Consider the following 18,911-nt stretch of genomic DNA (forward strand, 5'->3'; position numbering starts at 1 on the left):
TAAATTCTTGTTTGTAAAAGAAGGCACTGTCCAGAAGTGAGTTGAGAACAGCCCTTTTGAAGTTCCGAGTTTTGAGTTTCATGTGCTTTGCCTTCTTGTCTCAGTTCCCTCCTTTCCGCTGTGGATCTGAGAATGCGCTAACTGCCATGCACAACCCTCCAGGACTGGCTGCTACAGAGCTATAGAAATTCGAGACAGGCACGGATCTGTAGGCGGAAAACAAAAGTGGCACTAATCGCCGGGTCCTTCCCCCTACGCTACCCACCCACCCTCCCTCAGCCTGAGTCCTGGGAGGTGGCGGTCCCCGCCCCCTGCGGGCGTCGTCCCTGCAGACCCGGGACTCCCCAGGTCTGGCTAGGAGGCTGGATAGGAGACTACCCAGCAAAAAACTCCCCTTTCCAGAGGGGGACCCGCCAGTAAATAATACCCGGGGGCAGGAGAAAGGCTCCCATTGGCCGCAGGGCAGGTGACGAGCAGGGGGCGGGCTTCCAGGAGGGGGCAGTCATAGGGAGGGGGTGTGCGCCTCTCTGTGTCAGTTTTAGGAATCCCAGCGCGCACTCCTCTGCGCGGTGGGACCCCATCCCGGCTTCGTGCCCCGGCAGCTGTGACCTCGGCCGGGCGTCCTGGCCCACTCCGCTGCTCTACCGGCCCGGGCCCTCACGACGCCCTTCTGCAGGACTCCGCTCCGAAAGACTTTGTTTCCTCCCCTGTTCTCTTTGTTGCTCTGCAAACCCGCCTCTCCGCAGCCCCTGACTACTCCAGGAGTTGCATCTCCAGCCCGGCGATCGCCGTTCACAACCCCACCAGGTCTCAGCACCCTGTCTCCGTTTGTTCCGGGAAGCCGACCTTGACTTCATTGATGCACCCATTCCAGTGGTGTAACGGTGAGTTCGACAGGCGGGTGAGTGGACACCGCTCAGTTCCACGTCCTGAGCCAAGTTTCCCCATCTCTGGGGTGGCCCAGAAGGCGTCCTGGCGTCCTGTGGTGTTTTCGACAGCGCTCAGTTTGAAACGACCCATTCTCAGTGTATGGGGGTAAAAAGGGTCTAGAAGCGAGTGGAGGGCCAGCAGCATGTGCGCCGAGGGCTTCCCGGCCTTTGTGTGGTGGTCCGGCTCTTCTACCCCCTTCGCCTGCCTTTGTGCGCTCTCAAACTCTGTTCTTTGTTGTGGTGGTTAGAGAATTAAATCCGCGCTCCAGCTAGATCTCCTCCTAGAGGGAGCTCAAGTTCCGGTTCTGAACTTTGCAGGCTCTTTTAAATACGTTTACAGTGCAACCTGCGGGACAGGGCGCGGGTGACTTTCCTCCTCTTTGTTGGTTCCCACCGGCTTCTAAGGGCAAGATTCTGGATTAAAGAGCATCATTGCTGAATAGACAAGCCTTGCAGACTGCTGGACCCCCAGCTAAGGGCTGGCTTGGCAAGAGCTTGGCTTTCTGGCAAGGAGGCCAGACCATGGGTCTGCTTTCAGCTTAGGTAGTGACAGCGCCTCCAGACATAGCCACTGGCCACCAACTCCTATCCATACCCCAAGGGGTAATGATGTTAACTAAGTTAGTTCACCTGAGGCTTTTTGGGTGGCTCAGGTGTTTCGGGTAAGGAGCGGATCTGGATTTCCCATCTAAGCTACCTGATGCATCTACCTGATGCACTTTATACCACCTACCCTTACCCCCAAGGGTCACCAGAATCTTGGACACTTTCTGACATGAAGAGTTGGGCGAGGTGGAAAGCAACTGGCACATTTTTTTTTTTTTTTAATAGCTGGCTGGTTACTTGGAGGGGGGGAAATCCATTCTTGAGTAGGTTTCTGCCAGATCTTGGATTAATTATTTCAAGAGTCTTTGTTTTAAATCAGGGTTTGGGCCGCATGTGTATGAGTGGCCCCCATCCCCCCTCCTTCCTCCTTTTGCTAGTCGGATCTAATTTCCTGAAAATGAACCAAGCTGTGTGTGATAGGCGGGTAATGAAGAGGGGCGGGGGATGGGGGTTGAGGCCTGACGGTGTATCCTAGCATCTGGGAAAGATTCCCTTTGGCTGAAAGAAACAGTTCCCAGATCTGCTGGTCTTGGCCAGACCTGCCCTGACGTCATTCCTTCTTGTAGCCTGCCAGCTGAGACGAGACATTCTGGTGTCAAGTCAAAGACAATGGACCAGAGATTTAGGGAGGACTAAGCTGTCAGTAACCCCGACCTTCTGGCAGCTCCCTTTGGGAAGTGTTTTATCTTTCCCTGCTTCTCTGCCCCATCCCTCGCAGTGTTGGAACCCAGGCCTTGTTCATACTACACAAACTCCATCACTGACCTGAAATGCAACCTTTCTTTATTTTGCACTTCCTTTTTTGTTTGTTTGTTTTGTTTTAGAGACAGAGTTTCTCTGTGTAGCTTTGCAGACAAGGCTGGCCTCAAACTCACAGAGATCCATGACAGGCTCCAAAGCTACACAGAGAAACCCAGCCTCAGAAAACCAAAAAGATAGATGATAGATAGATAGATAGATAGATAGATAGATAGATAGATAGATAGATAGATAGAGTGAGTCAGATCCTGTCTCTTGATTCCAGAGGGGATGCAACCCCATATATGCCCCCTTGAAAATCCTCATGGAGACCCCATATGGGTATTCTTTGACCTTAAAGTTTTAAGGAAAAACTCTATTGTCCACTTTAGATAACTTTTCCCCATTTCTCTTCAATAGTACAAGTTGAACATCCCAATCTGAAAATTAAAAATTGTGGAAAGTACAAGTTGTATAAAATTCAAACGTGAAATCAAAAGAGATAATTTCACACCATTAAACTTTGCTTCATGCACAAAAGTATCTTCAGGTTGTGTGAATAAGGTGCATATAAAACACAGGATGAGTTTTGTGTTTAGATTTGAGCTCTATCCTAGAGATATTACTATGTACAAATTTTTTTTGCACCACCCCTTTTTGCCTTGCCCCCAAATATTCTAAAATGAAAATATTTCAAATCTAAACCAGTTCTGTTCTCCAAAGTATAAAATGAATGAAATTCACTCACTGTAATAGAATCAAATCTCTTGCTTTGTTTTATGAGTTTTCATGGTCATCCATGCTGGCCTCAAGAAAACTCATTGCTCTTTCTGAGCCTCAGACTATATGGGTCACACACATGAGCTGCTGCTGTGACATCAGGCTGTTGTGTGACAAAGCTTTTACCTGGGGAGATGCAACTTATGTCTATTCACCCCAGTTAGAGATTCCAGGACAGACCAAAGTATGGATACCATTGAAGTCCAACTTGAGAGAATCAATGAGTTTTATTGGGGTTACTTACAGGATTATGGGTGAGGAGTTACTACTCACAGGAGCAGAAATGACTCTGATAACTCTATCACCAAAGTCCACCCAGCATGGGTGACTGCTCACAACAACTAGGAACCTGGAACACACTGTACAGACTGCAGGTTGGAGAGTACTCTTTCCAAGTGACTGAGTCTGGTTTTAAGAGTCTTCTTTGCAGCTTAGCTTCCTTCCATCTGAGTTCAGATTCTCAGCTCTTGTTTCCTCTGACAGGAAGGGACCTGGTGAAACTGGTCAGCTTCAGGGACTTCCTGAAGTTATTTGAGTTTACCTTCCTGCTTAAGGAGCTTCCTGCAGAATGAAATCTTTGAATCTCAGAGGAAACTATTACACAACACAGGCTGAACATCTACTTTTGAATCTGCCTCCTTATAGATTATAAGTCCCAAGTTCATTGATTCAGTCCTAGAGCCCCAGGGAAAGCTTGAAGATGGGTAAAGATGGAGATAAACTGATATGGGACTGCTGGAAGCAAAGTACCTGCAGGGTGCAAGTGTATGCCCTCCAAACACAGTTCTTATTTTTTCAGAATAGAGATATGAGGTTCTTTAGGACCCAGTAGATACTAGGATCCTTCTTATGTGTAAGATCCTGCTTATATAAGGTTCATAGAGGAGCCCTAGTAAATGTGGAGAGGATTGGGTATTTCTGTGGTAGGATGAAGGAGGCTATTGGCAGTAGAAGGTAATGTTGGTCCTGAAGGTGCAGTTTTCTGGAAGAGAATACCTGAGGCCCTTTACTAGTGGAGAGTGAAGGATTCTGGGACAGGTCTAGCATGATATCTTAGTCTAGAGTTGCTCTGTGAAAGGCCCACAGAAAGCAAATTCTCAAGTGGGAAACAGTGATGAAAATGGTATTCTTTCTAACCCTCCAGTATAATCTAGAAGCAAGAAACATCCTATTGAGCAAAGCAAACTTTAGTAGCTAATTGCTTCTTTAATTTCCCCTAATTGAAAATGCCTTCAAAACAAGAGCTTCTTTTCACTTTTTGTTTCCCCACAAGGTCTAGGTCAGTGTATACAGCACACCCAGAACAAAACCTGTTGGCTGACTGGTGATTTATTAGCTGAGGGCAGTTTCTGGGCAGTTTTCCCAAACATCAGTCTTCCCACTTTGAAGTAACTTTTGCCAAGGAGACTTGGTTGTTTTGAGAAATCAGGGAGCTGTCTGTTAACTAGCTGTGTAGACAGACCAAGCACTGGTGCAGCTTTAGGAGTTCAAGTTGGTATTCACAGGCTGAGCAAAGTTCAGGCTTGTGGGGACATCTGCACTTACTCCCAGAATTGTATTCACCTCCACTGTCGCATCTAACTTTGTTAAGGAAGGTGATTGCTTGAGTCTATCTCTTCCCTGTCCTAAATGGAATCCAGTCATTGCTGTATGCTTCTTTTATTATTCTTCTCAACTGTCATTATTATCATATAATCGATGCAGAGTGCAACAAGAATCAAATTAAGTTTATGCTAGCAACATCAGGATAATAGGAGATATTTGGAACAAAAACCATGGCAAGTGATGCAAGTCTTTAGCATTGTAGAATCCCAGAGAGGTCCCTAGAATATCCTAAAGACCATGCAGGGGCTGAGGACTCAGCACTGTAGTAGATCACTCACTGCCTAGCCTATGTGAGGTACTAGTTCAACCCACAGCCCTGGCATTGGAAAGGAAAATTATCACAAAGACCAAGACTAGACTTCCACAGAAAGGAAAGAATTCTAGGGAGAGAAGGTGACATAGACAAAGGTGGGGACAGACAAGGACATGGGTGGGCAAGATATGATTAAGATATAATTATAAGGGGTGGGGTACATGTTCATATAGACTTGAAACCAGACAAGAGTTTGGAAATTGGTAAGTGGAGTTAGAGGATACTGATGGACATGGAGGATAATTAGAGAAACTAGAAACAGTGGTGACATCAATAAGACTGACATAGGTATGTAAAAAAAGGATGGGGCATGGTCTTAGACTTTTGGGTGAAGGCTTACATCATCTACTTATAAGTACACAGAGGAAGCTGGGTGTTGGTGAAACATGCCTTTAATCCCAGCACTGGGAAGTAGAGGCAGGCAGATCTCTGGGTTCAAGGCCCTCCAAAGCAATACAGGGAAATCCTGTCTCCAAAACAAAATGAAACGAACAAACAAAAAGATACCACAAAGATACACAGAGGAGTGGCATGTATCATGTGTGGCATTTAGTTTTGTCATCACTGTGACAGACTCATACATAACTTAGAAAGAAAACTTTAGCTCATGGATTTTTGAGGTTTAAGTCTAGCAAGTGGAAAAGATGTAGCTTTACCTCATGGGGTCCAAGAAGCAGAAAGGAAGAAGTGTCTGCTGCAGGGATACCTAAAGTGCAGACCATAACAGTGTCACGATTGATTGCAGTCTTGGAACTTGTCTACTTGCAGAGTTGTGATAGCACTCAGTCATGGTAATTACTAGGTAGAATCCTGGATCCTTACCAAAAGGCTAGGAGAGAGCCTAGCCCCTGAGGTCTGGCAGGTCTTAGGAAAGTAAAAAGGTGAGGAGTTGTAGAGCGCAGTTAATTGGGGATATCTAGTGCCCTTCAATGCTTTTGGCTCTTTTCTTTTCAGCTGTGTTTTATGTATACCTTCCTAGATGTCTGAGGTGATAAAACAAGAAGAAAATATTTCCTTAAAGGAATTTGGTTCTTTGTTGTTTGTGGTGGTGGTGTTGGGGCCAGGGTATCACTACAATGCTGAGGCTAGCCTGGAACTCATCATTTCCTTGTTGCAGCCTCCTAAGTAGACACTCCTCATGTAAGTGTGGTGTAGTCCCACGCTGCACATTTCTAAAAGTTGTAGGGGATATACTCCAGGATAGTACCCTGAGGCTGTAAGAAGAAAGGTGATCACTCAAGGAAGACATAGTCCCTGGCACCAGTCCCCATCAGCACCTTCTGGAATGATGGCCTGGACTTCTAGTGAACAATTTCTTTTCTGCTTTCTGACATGGTTTGTCTTCTGGAATGGGTGGTTTTATTAGTGTCAAATGACCTTTGCAGCTTACTATTTCTTAAGCGATCATTTCTGTTCCTCTATTTTGCTAGTTTTCCTTTGATGAGGTTAATTCTATAGTAATAACTCATTGAATGTCACATAGTTAGCTTAGGAAGCATGGGTCGGGACTCAATATATTTTCTTACTAAGTAAGCTCTTATTTTTGCTATGTACTCAATGAGTGTCTCCTACTTGGAGGCAGTTTTGTTTTTGTTTTTTGTTTGTTTGGTTGGTTGTTTTTTGTTTTGTTTTTTCTTTTTTTTTTACTTTCTGCCCTAGCCTAAATTCTATGTTTGCTTTTTTTGAGACTGAGTTTCTCTGTGTAGCCCTGGCTGTCCTGTAACTTGCTCTGTGTACCAGGCTGGCCTTGAACTCAGAGATTCACCTGCCTCTGCTGCCACAGAGTACTAGGACTAAAAACTCCAGGCTTCTAAATTCTGAATCCATTTTAAGTATTTTGCTTAGCATTCCATTTACTCAGGACCATGTAGTTAGTACTGGGATATAAGCTTAAGCTAGAACCTGACGTCCCTGCCAACACAATGCCCCAGGCTCCTGTGGTAAAAAGTATCTAACTTTAGTATTATTTGCTTCTTGCTTTGCAGGGTGTTTCTGTGGCCTGGGACTGGTGAGTACCAACAAGTCCTGCTCAATGCCACCTATCAGTTTCCAAGACCTTCCCCTCAACATCTACATGGTCATCTTCGGTACGGGCATCTTTGTCTTCATGCTCAGTCTCATCTTCTGCTGCTACTTCATCAGGTTGGTTGCTGGCTGGTTCATCTGGGGAGGGAAATGAAGAAGGAAGGAGAGTAGCTCATAGAGGATATTGAGCAAGGCATGTAGAAGTGCAAATATACACACATCAGAGCCTTGTGCTGGAGCCTCTGATGGAGGATGTGCATTAGCCCGCCCTTCTCTAAGACCCTGGTGTTTGAATTTGCATCAGCCTCATCAAGTTATCCCAGAGCACATAAGATCACCAAGTGTTTGACTGCATTCCACTTCTCAGCCAGTTATTCGAGGGTTGTCTAGAATGACTTAGCTGAGAGATAAAGCCAGTACTCTTAACCTGCTTCCCATTCACAGCCAGGGAGAGGTAGGCAGGTTTCAATTCTCTTGTTCACCTGTGAAATTAATTGCCAGTTCTCCCAATGCTGATGTTAGCAAGTTAATGCTAGAAAACTCCTTGTTTATTCTGTCTTGTAAGCTTTTATTTATGAGAGTGGGAAGGAAGAATGACACTTACTCTTAGTTGCTTAGGGATCAAGGGAAGGGCTTGAGCTTATCAGGGTAGCTAAGTTCCAGGAACTATTTCTCCTTATGGTGAAGGATATAGGAGCTTATGGCTGCTGTCTACTAAAGCTGGGGAGATGGTTCAGTGGTTAAAGTGCCTGTATTAGTAGTGGAATTTGAATACCAGAGCCCATGTTAATGCTGGGTGAGCATGGCAGCCTGAGGTAATTCTAGCCCTGGAATGTGGACATGGGATCACTAGAATAAGCTGGCTATCTAGACCAACCACATCAGGGAGCTCTGAATTCTATAGAAAGAAGCTGTCACAGTCAATGAGGTGGAGAGCCACTGAGGAAGACTGCCAGTGTCAATCTACATAATACACATGCATGCTTATATACAGGAGTGTGAGTACACATGCACATGGGGGAAAGTATTGGGCATGCATGGTGCTTAGAGCAGAAAGCAGAGTTCTAGTGGGGTGCTCTGTTGGTACTCAGGGGTCTTTGTCCCATGGTCTGCCCTGTACATTGGAGAGGGTGGGACATTTCTGGTGAATAGAACATGTTGATAGTACTTGCAGTCCCTCCTTGTGACAACTGCCCCTTCCCTGGCACACACATATCCAATGCCTGGGGAGACATGGGGTAGGGTCTAATTAGTTTAGAAAATTAAGAGACAGGAGTCTTGGTACTTTCTTGGGATTCCCTGCTGGGGGATGGCTTCTGCCTTTGAGGCAGATGCTTGGAAGTTCAGGAGGCAAGCATTGCTCCCACACTCTGTGGCTGCTGTGAAGCTCTTCAGAACCTTGCCAAGAAGGTCTTTTTGTTTTGTTTTGTTTTGTTTTGTTTTGTTTTGTTGGTTTTTTGTGGGTTTCTCTGTAACAGCCCTGGAACTCACTCTGTAGACAGACCTTGAACTCACAGAGATCTGCATGCCTGGCCTCCAAACAGGTCTTTAAAATTTGAATTTCTCCACGTAAGTGTGCAGAGAAAATAGTGCTTGATTTTTCCTCTGGTACAACTAGTGCAAAATCCACACTTCACTGCTAAGTGGGAGTGAATGTAGACTTAACTCTTTCCTGGTCTATAATCCCTATGCTTCCCTCCCCCAGACTATTCTTATTCACTGATCTTTTCCCTCAAATCTTTTAGCAGGTAATTAACTAAATTCTTATGAAGGGTAAAGGTGTGCATGTTTCAAGTATCACAGATGTATTTAGGATGTGACTGATAGAAAAGAAAAATAAATTTATAAACTAGGCCAGGCGTTGGTGGGCATACCTTTAATCCCAGCACTTGGGAGGCAGAGGCAGGTGGATCTCTGAGTTTGAGGCCTGTCTGGTCTACAGAGTTCCAGGACAGGTTCCAAAAACAATACAAAGGAACCCTACCTCAAAAAACCAAAAGGGAAAATAAATCATAAAACTATATTTACTTCCTTTCTACACACACACACACACACACACACACACCAAACAAGGACCAAAGATGATAAACAAAAGAAAATCCAGAGGCTAACACTCTGACCAGCAAGTAGATGACTGAGGTTCGTTTCCTATTGCCACTACCAGGCATGACCTTGTGCTTTGGGCTAGTCTTTGCTAAGGGCTAAATGTAGTAAAGCATTTAGCTCACTTAATTCTATGAACAAGCATTCAATGTAAGGCTTAGGGAACTGCATAAATGTAGACATTCATGTCCAGACAGTTCAGAATTTGTCCAGGAAGATGCTGAGGTGGGTTAGTCTGACAATTTAGCCCTTCATGCTGTCCTCCATGTTTGTCTTCTGTGTGTCTTCCCTGTGTGGGAAGCAGAGAGAGTGGCTGAGACCTGTGTGGCTAACCCCTTTCAGCTGGGTGTCAGGGCTCTACAGAAGACAGGTTGTTCTGTTGCTTACTGATTTGCTTTGTTTGGGTTGCAGCAGAAGAACAGAGTAGTGACCACATGACACTAAAAGCCATCCCCACTGTGATGCCATCTGTCCTCTCTGCAGTGTCTGGCTCCTTCACCACCCCACCCTGTGTCCCATAGTCTGTCCAGAGCCAGCTGACCCCTAGGTCTCATGCTTCCAAAGGCTCACTGGCATGTGGTATCTGTGTCTATATATAGAAAGACACACAGGCACAAAAGCCACTTCCTCTCCCTGCTTCTCAGTTTCCACCTCAGCCAAAATAGGTCCATGACTGCCACTCCTGACCCGGTGAGCTCATGAGCCAAGGACACATCAACTGCCAGCTGCCCCTTGTTTCTCCTCTTTTCCCTCAGAGCTGGCCTCTGCTTACACAGGATGGAGGGGCTAGTGGAGTACAAACAGGCAGGAAAGGAACAATTATTTTCAGGAGCTGGCTGCATTGTCTTACTCTCAAAGGGAAAGGAGGGAAGGGAGAGCCTGCTGGCGGTGGCTTGCAATGGTCTCACTGAAATCGTGGTATTTTTAGTTGCTTTGCTCAGCCAACAGCTGAGAAAGCCACCTGTCTAGAGTCCTTGGCTCTCTATCCCTCCCCATCTGGGATGGCCCAGAGCATGATTTTTGCTGTTTCCTTTCCAATGGTTTGAGCCCTATCTCCTCAGGAGCCAAAATAGCCATGCAGGATGAAGATGGAGGTGTGAGGGCTCTGGATCCCTGCATTAAAGGGAGCCTACCATACACAATAGGTGAGAGGACCCCAGGCGCTAGGATCCTGTGGCCATAAAGTGTACTACAAGTGTATCAGTGGTAGAAGAGGAATTACAAATTGCACATGGTAGATCTCTCAACATATCAGTGTTATTGGTGAGGCAGCTGAACCTTTAAAACATGTGTGGCATTCTCCTCTTTAAACTTCTACCCCGCACAGGGTTGAAATGTATCTCAATGACCTAGCAAGCATTCGGTTGGTCATTAGACCTCGAGGGCGGGGGAAGAATCAGATCAGGAGTGCAGACAGACTGGGTTATAGCTAAACTGGAGAGTGCCTAGCTAGCCCAGAGCTCTCACATAATTAATCCTAGCATCTCAGAGATTGAGGAAGGAAGATCAGAAGTCAAGGTCATCCTTGGCCAAGCAGCCGGTTTTGAGGACAGCCTGGGTTACATAAGACTCTCAAAAACAGGAAAGAAGGCTGGGCAGCCATGGCACATGTCTTTAATATCAGCGCTTGGGAGGCAGAGGCAGATGGATCTCTTTGAGTTCAAGACTAGCATGGTCTATAAAACGAGTTCCAGGGCAGCTGAGAATGTTACACAGAGAAGCCTTAAAAATAGGAAGGAAAATGAAAAGTTCTAAAGAAAGATCAGACACAGTATGGTCAGGTAATAGCTCATTTGTGCTTTGGACACACCCTTCCCTGCCCATCCCTTTTGGAGGCTGAGAAAAAGACATGCTTGTATTATATACGAAAACCTTTCCAGGACTGGAGAGTTTTGCACACTAAGGGTTTTTAGTCCAGGTCTGAAAGTGAGCAGAAAACATACAGTAGAAGGGGGTGGGGTGGGGCCAGGGCAAGCAGCAATGGTGGTGCAGCCTCAGCCCCAAGTCCTGGCAGGAGGCCACCTGGCAGGGACTTTCCCAGAGGCTCCAGGAACATTCAACCTTGCCAGGCCAAGTTACTTCCTGTCAGGCAGGATGGAGGCGCCTGGTGGCCAGATCTTATCTATCCGGATCCACCTCTCAGACATGCCTATGCACTCTGCTGCAACCACTGAAATGAGGTGTTCTGTGTTTGTCACTTAGAGCAGCAACCTTTTGTTCATGGGCTTCCTGGGTTGTAAAGTCACAACCACCCAGCCATCACAGCCTGTTCCAAAGGCAATCATGCACCAATACATAAGCTAATGGACCAATGGCATTAAAAAAAAAAAATGGATTTCAGTGGGAGCTCTTGGACTCCAGTCTGATAGCTGGGAAACCAGCATAGAACCAACCCAGACAGACCCCCTGAATGTGGGTGTTAGTTAGGAGGACTGGGCAGTCTATGGGGCCTCTGGTAGTGGATCAGTATTTATCCCTAGTATACGAGTGGACTTTGGGAACCCATCCCACATAGAGGGATACTCTCTCAGCCTAGACACACGGGGGGGGGGGGCGCTAGGCCCTGATCCAAATGATATGACAGACTTTGAAGATTCCCCATGGAAGGCCTCACCCTCCATGGGGAGCAGAAAGGGATGGGATAAGGTTAATGGGGGCAGGGGAGAGGGGAGGAAGAGGGAACTGGGGCTGACAAGTAAAACAAGCTTGTTTCTAATTTAAATGTAAAAAAAGGAAAGAAAACAAAACAAACAAGAAAGGATTTCTTTTTCTTTTGTAGTGCTGGGGATCAAACCCAGGCCTTCACGCACAGGCACACAGGAAACAAGTGCTCTATTGCTGAGCTATGCCCCAGCCCTAAAGCTTCAGGTCATGAGATAAAAGTTTTTGTACTACGAGATGTTGATTTTTTTTTCCTTGTTTTCACCCAGTGAGGAATAAAAGCTGTTCTTAACTGTCCATCCAGTAAGAATAGGTAGTGAGTTGTAGCCAGGCTTCCCTCCCATACTCCAGCCAGATCTATGTTAGAAAGTGCTGGGTGTATAGTTCAGAGGTGAGGCATGTACACAGTAAACATATCATGTATATCAAATATTCATTTATCATTGCTCTGAAAGGTACCTGATTTGATTCATGGTTTTGGAGGGTTTCATCCATGGTCACTTAGTCTCAAATGCTTAAGCAGAAAACTGGTGGTGGCAGGAGCTTGTGACAGACTATTTATCAACTCTTACTAGACAAGAGACAGAAAGGGGCCAGGGCAAGATTTCCTCTTTCTACAACCTTACAGAATGCTATTGTACCCTGAATCCATGGAAGGACTAGGTCAAAACTCATGGTTGGATTGTGTCTGGAAATGACAGACTCACCCTGAGATATACTTCATGTAATACTGAGATTTTTAAGGTATTTCTTATTTGCTTTTTTGTTTTTTCAAGACAGGGTTTCTCTGCGTAGCTCTGGAACCTGTCCTGGAACTAGCTCTTGTAGACCAGGCTGGCCTTGAACTCATAAAGATCTGCCTGCCTCTGCCTCCCAAGTGCTGGGACTAAAGGTGTGCACCACCACCACCCAGCTCAAGATATTCAAGTATTTCTTAATTAAATTAATTTGATCATTGTAGCATGCCTGAGGCACTAGGGTTAATTCCTAGCACTCAACAACAAAAAGGTGAGAAAGAGTTCTGTGCCCATATATAGGAGGCATCTATACCTACCTGCAGCAAATGTCTATGATACCTCCTTTTTGAGGATCGTGAATTTGAAGTCAGTCTGGGCTAATCATGCTTCCAGCCATCTGTACAGTGGGTTGCTCAAAGTCAAAGGCTTAATAAAGCATGCAATGTATCTCAAGATGAGCTCAGGACTCTGATTCATATCCCATCTGATTACTACGAAGGCAGGTGGATCATGTACTATGGTAAAGACAATGGGCTCCATAATCACAGAAACTGACTCTTTAACCCTGTTCCCCATCAGCTCTGTAAAGTTTGGACAAGTTGCTTGATTTCTTTAGGGTTCATTTCTTATTTTTCATCTATAAAATGAAAAGTTCATCCTTCCTGGAATCGTTTGGATTCAGTGAGACAATGTCAGCCTCCAGGGGACATACAACATAGCCTAGATGAACTATTTATTATGCCATTGCTATGAGTAACAACATGCTGTGTTTTGGCTATTGAAGAGTGGCTTCATGCAGGCAACCAGTTGAAGTATCTCTCTACCTCTGCACGTGGTAAGCATACTGTTGATCTACATAGTGTGAATATCTGTAGGAATTTACCTACTGGAAAAAAGGCAAAGAAAGCAGATAAGCCATTTAGAATGCCCTGCTAGAGAACAGCTCAGAATGTATCTGGGACCTGGCAATAAATCCTTAATCCTTATCATTTCTGGTTGGCCTGCATACTTCTGAACTATGCCCCATTGGCATTTATGAAACAAGTACTCATCTCACCTCCAGAAATATGTCCAAGCAGTCATATACTGTCATTAACTTATATATCTTACTTAAAAAACAAAACATAATAATCTGCCTTCTCTTTCTTTCTTCATCTAGTAAACTCCGGAACCAGGCACAGAGCGAGCGGTATGGCTACAAGGAGGTAAAGTACCACTACATTTCTCCTTTACCATAAGGAGAGCAAGCCCAAGCTTACATAGCCTACATCCCCTGACCTCCTGGACATCCTGGGAGGGTTACCACTCCTGCCACTGTTCTCAAGATGGGTGTGCCCTCCACTTTCATGGAGAGAGAGAGATGAGCATCATTGGGTGAACCTCCCTGGCTTCTGTGGTTGGTACCTCCAGACATCAGCTGTCTCTTTCTTCCTTAGGTGGTGCTTAAAGGTGATGCTAAGAAGTTGCAGCTCTATGGGGTAAGTGTCTTGGGATAACTAATATTTGGGAAGATCCTGCTTAGGCATCCTTCTCTAGCTCTTTAGTCTCTGCCTTCAGATTGCCTGTGTCCAAACAGAAGGAATTCATCCCGGCAGGTAATACATTTTGTCTAGAGTCAAGTAAAGCAAGAAACAAAGGGATCACTGAATCTGTAAGAGTCACAGACTCTATGCCATAGGCAGTATGTTGTACAGAACCTATAAGTGTTGTCACAGGCTCTATGCCTTAGGCCGTGTGCTGTGCAAACTTTTTAAGGGTGCCATAGACTCCATGCCTTAGGCATTGTGGTGTGCAGAATCCTCAATAAGAGTGTCACCCATTCTGTGCCATAGGCAGTGTGCTGCTAACTTTCCCTTTATTTGGTACCTATGCTCTGGCCTGTGATTAAAGAAAATAAGGTCCTTTTACTCATATATTACATTGTCCCAACAGATCAGTAACTTGTATCCTTCCCCCACCCCCCATAAGGTCTATTTTTATTTCAATTAAAATATAATCACATCAGTCCCCCCCCTTTTTTTTCCTTTCACCCCCTCCTTTAATGGACCATTTCCAGGTCAGTCCCCTCAGCCTTTGAGGTCATCTAAGTCATCTCCCAAGGTTTCCACCCATAACCACAGACACCCTAACCAGAGAGTTGGCCTTTTGTGGTTGTCTGAAAGTGAATATGATTCCAGCATCACCAAACATGAGACTCTCTGGATGTGGTCTCATTTTACTCAGTTTTTCATGTTGCTACTACACCTCAGGTTGTTTAAAAAAAAAACGTTTGGGTGTTTCCTAAGCCTTTTGGAGTAGTAGAGCTGAGGTCTTAGAGTTTCATAAATGGGGATAGAAGTCTGGATTTAAAGAATGTAACAGTGCATATATCTGTATTTAGTCAGGTTTTCTAGTGGAACAGAACTTAGAGAATGAATATGTGTGTATGTATGTATGTATGTATGTATGTATATGTATATGTATATGAATTATTAGAATTGCTTACAGCCTGTGGTCCACATAATGGCCATCTCCAAAAAGGTCTAATCCATGAGGCTGGATGTTTCATTCTGCTGGTCTTCATTAAACACTAGAATCCCAAAGAAGTGGGTCTCATGCCAGTGAAGGAATGGGCCTTCCAGTGAGAGTAAAAGCAAGCAGACTGAGAGCACACTCCTTCTTCGTTGCCCTCTACATAGGCTGCCTGCAGAAGGTGTGGCCCAGATTAGAGGTGGATCTTACCACTTCAGATTTCATTAAAATCCCTCACTGCCAGGTGGTGATGGTACACAGGCAGCTCTCTTGAGTTCAAGGATAGCCAGGGCTACACAAAGAAACCCTGTCTCAGAAAAGAAAGGGGGGGGGGGGGGAATCTCTCAGGTGTGCCCAGCCATTTGGATTTTAGTAAATATCTGATATAGTCAAGTTGACAACCAAGATTGCCGTCACATCTAGCCTACAGTCTTACTTTTTATTACTGTGTGCCTCCTTAGCCCATGCTATAGGCTAGAAAGGACAAAACTGTTGGAGATCAACACTGTCGATTCAAAACTTGTGTGTTCATAACAATGTCCTGAGTCTGGGACCCATCAGCCACGGGTAGCTATTGAGCATTGGAAATATGGCTCCACCTCCAGGGTATGAGAGAGGCGTAGAACTCATATCAAAGTAGCCTGCACCCACTAAGTAGGCACTATGAGCACAACTCTCTCTTCTGAGGCAAAATATACATAATTTGAATACCTGAGAAGTTATCAGTGGCATTTAATAATTGCACCCATGTCTAAGGTGTACTGACTGTAGGGATCTGAACACATTATGACTTGTTAGAAACATGATTGTGAGATGGCAGCTACTGAGCATCAGAACAACCTGGAATGGTGGTGGCATGAAGAAACAGTGCACATCGTGGGAGAAGTGGCATGCTTCTAAACAATGAACTGAAAGTAGTAGCACAAATCTGTAGTCTGGTGGAGGCTGGAAGATGGGAAATTCAAGCAACAGCTTTGGTCTGAGGCCAGCTTGAGCTATGTGAGTCTGCCCCCACCTCAAACAAACAAACAAAACAACAACAACAACAAAAAAACTAAAATAAAACCAGGGTGTTGAGCAGAGAGATCCATGTTTTCTCTCCTAAGAACCATATCACTAACAGCAAACGCCACCATGCATTCTTTATTTAGGGTTTTTGATTGTGGTATGGGGTTCCAATTTAGGATCTCACGGATGATGTACAAAAACCCTGCCACTGACCCACATCCCCAGCCCACATTTTCATACTGAAATAGACATTTGAAGAAACGTGGCTAGCACTTCTGATCTTTGTTTATAGTGCCTTCATTGGGTTGATTTCAGTTTATCCTCTTGATGCAATTTTATAAATATGGCTGATGCTGGAGACTGGGCTGGAGTTTGGTTTCCTTGTCTGAAACTTATATGGTGGATACTTGGGATGGATGAAGATAACCTCTAACTCACAGGTTCTCTCTCTCTCTTTCTCTCTCCCTCTCTCCTTCTCTCCCCCTCCCCTTCCCTCTCCATAGCAGACCTGTGCAGTGTGTCTGGAAGACTTCAAGGGGAAAGATGAGCTAGGTGTACTTCCATGCCAGCATGCCTTTCACCGCAAGTACGTGGGGATGTGATGGGGGGGGGTCCTGTAGGGGAGAAATAATCAGGGGGTGTCTTTAAGAACCTTCTAATCCCCACGAATGCTATTCAACAGTGATGCCTAGGTTCAGCACACCAGAGGGGTTAGCTAAGAGCAGATTACAGGGGCACTTTGTTCTCAGAAGCAGCTGGACTCAGAGACAGCTGGAGCCATCTGGAATGTCTCCTCAAAGATAACAGTCCCCTTGTTCACAGGTGTCTGGTAAAATGGCTAGAAGTGCGTTGTGTCTGCCCCATGTGCAACAAGCCTATTGCTGGCCCCACAGAGACCTCGCAGAGCATTGGAATCCTGTTGGATGAGCTGGTGTGAGCGCTCCTTGTATGTGGACACTGGAAAAGACAGCTTACTCTGTGGGCACCAGGGTTCCTCTACACAATGAACAAGACGTTTGAGTGTTAACTGGGCTCTCACCAGCAGTGCCGGACCAGTACCAGGCTTGCCTGTGCGCTGCCTCCCAGAGTTTCTTTCCCTGTTACGCAGTTCCAATGGCCTCACCCAGCAGGACTACTCCATCCTGGTACTACACTATGCACCTGCCTCATGCACCTCCCTGGGAAGGAATCAACCCTGTGACTGTGAACATGGACACGTCCCCTTTGGAGAACAAGCTACTCTGACCTTGAAAGGATGAGGTGGCTGTGCCCACCACATCCCTCACTCCTGCCAGAGCCTTGGGATGATTTAAAGGGAAGGAAGGAAAGATCAAAAAAAGAAAAAAAAAAAAAAAAAAAAAGGTGAAAGACTCAGCATGAAATAAAGGAGGGTGGGGACCTAGAAAAGGGAAAAGTCAATGTTTACATGGGATGTAGAAACAAAGGCCAGCCTTGTCCTGGCTGACCGCAGGGTGATGGGACCAACCATCCCCTGTTAGAGTCTTAGGTGCTATTCATTCTCTCCCTGGCCCTGGGTAATCTCAGAGCTTCCAATAATTCCTTGTTGGTTTTGAAGAGACCCCACTCTATAGGAAGGGAAGGGACTTTTTCTATCCTCATCACATTTTTTTTTTTTAAACAAAAAGGACCCTGAGACGGGGTGTCTGAAGGTTACAGTAGGGCAGGTGCCTGCTTCCCCTGTAACTAGTATTTTTATACTATATCTTCACCATCTCAGGCTTTACGTACGCAGTCCCCAAGAATGGAGGGGGTGGGGTCTCCCCATCTTCAGCCAGGGTGGCTGAGAGTGGAAAAAGGTTATGTATTTAAAGGAAATTAAATTTAATGACATGTTCCTCTAATCAAATTTGACTTGTGGTTGTGGCTCTGTGCCACGAGGCACAGCAGCTCTTCACCAGATTCTTCATCCTCCCCAAGTCAGAACACACTTGACATTTCTAATCCTTAAGAGCTAACCCTTTAAAAGAAGAAAATCAAGGACTGGGCATGTAGCTCAGTGATCCAGTGCTTGGTTAATATGCTCGGGCACCTAGGTTCACTTCCCAGCAATGACAAAGAAAAAGGATTACCTGTTGAACACCAGTGTGAAATAAGACCTGATGAAGCCAGGATCAATCATCAGTCGGTGTTTTCAAGAGCCATTCACTGACTAAGTCTTGGAACTGATACATTCAACCTGTAAGCTGACTACCTATGACCTGGTAACGTCAGAGGTCCCATGTAGCTATACTGGTGCCCCTTCTCTCCTTCTGTGCTGAGAATCCCTGGGTGGCTTATCCTAGCCTCCCACACCCCATCTAGAATTCCACATGGTGGCAACTCATGGCCCTGTGTGTATCCAGATTGTCTACCTGTGTCATCCAACTTAGCTTTGCCTGTCCCCCCAAATGGCTACTGCATCAACAGTTAGTATATACAGAATAAAATGGTGTTGGGGACACCTTTCTTAAGTATGAAGTAGCTAGCCCCTGGTTGGCCCCTGCTTGGTAGCACAGGTCAATGCCAGTCAAACAGGCAATATTCCTTGGGTGCTAAGATCAGGGATGCCATTTGCTGAGTTCACTATAGTGTATTGACACCAGCTATATGGGAGCTATCCATTGGGTACCAGCCACCAAGAGTGGGTGTGGTGCCTTCTTACCCAACCATTATCTTTGGGAGACTGAACGACACTAAGGTGTACCTGGGTATGGGGTCCTCTGCAGGAAGGTGCCCTTATCTTTCATGCTAAGTAACTCCTGCTTGCTGCTGCCAGCCTTACAGAACCTGATCTCTGCACTGGGTCACTGCATCCTCTTCTAACACTGTCAGTGTGAAAATATTTTCTCAGCCCAATTCAGCCTCGGCTCCCATCTTGCCATTGGTGTATGCATT

The 18,911-nt window shown here is 45.5% G+C and overlaps 1 protein-coding gene across 2 annotated transcripts; it reads left to right on the forward strand.

Moving 5' to 3' along the window:
• Positions 1 to 694: 694 nt before the first annotated feature.
• Rnf122 (ring finger protein 122) lies at positions 695 to 17,883 on the forward strand. 2 transcript variants are annotated; one of them, XM_051182228.1, is made up of 6 exons: positions 695 to 884; positions 6,957 to 7,113; positions 13,657 to 13,702; positions 13,934 to 13,975; positions 16,520 to 16,602; positions 16,839 to 17,883. In XM_051182228.1, exons 1-6 carry the CDS (start codon positions 860 to 862, stop codon positions 16,951 to 16,953), a joined length of 468 nt encoding a protein of 155 aa, XP_051038185.1. In that variant the 5' UTR covers positions 695 to 859; the 3' UTR covers positions 16,954 to 17,883. The 2 variants fall into 2 exon arrangements, with proteins under 2 accessions (XP_051038185.1, XP_051038186.1); XM_051182229.1 differs by having other exon boundaries at positions 16,523 to 16,602.
• The last annotated feature ends 1,028 nt before the right edge of the window (positions 17,884 to 18,911 follow it).

Source organism: Phodopus roborovskii, unplaced genomic scaffold (genome assembly GCF_943737965.1).
Source record: "Phodopus roborovskii unplaced genomic scaffold, PHOROB, whole genome shotgun sequence".
NCBI lineage: Eukaryota > Metazoa > Chordata > Mammalia > Rodentia > Cricetidae > Phodopus > Phodopus roborovskii.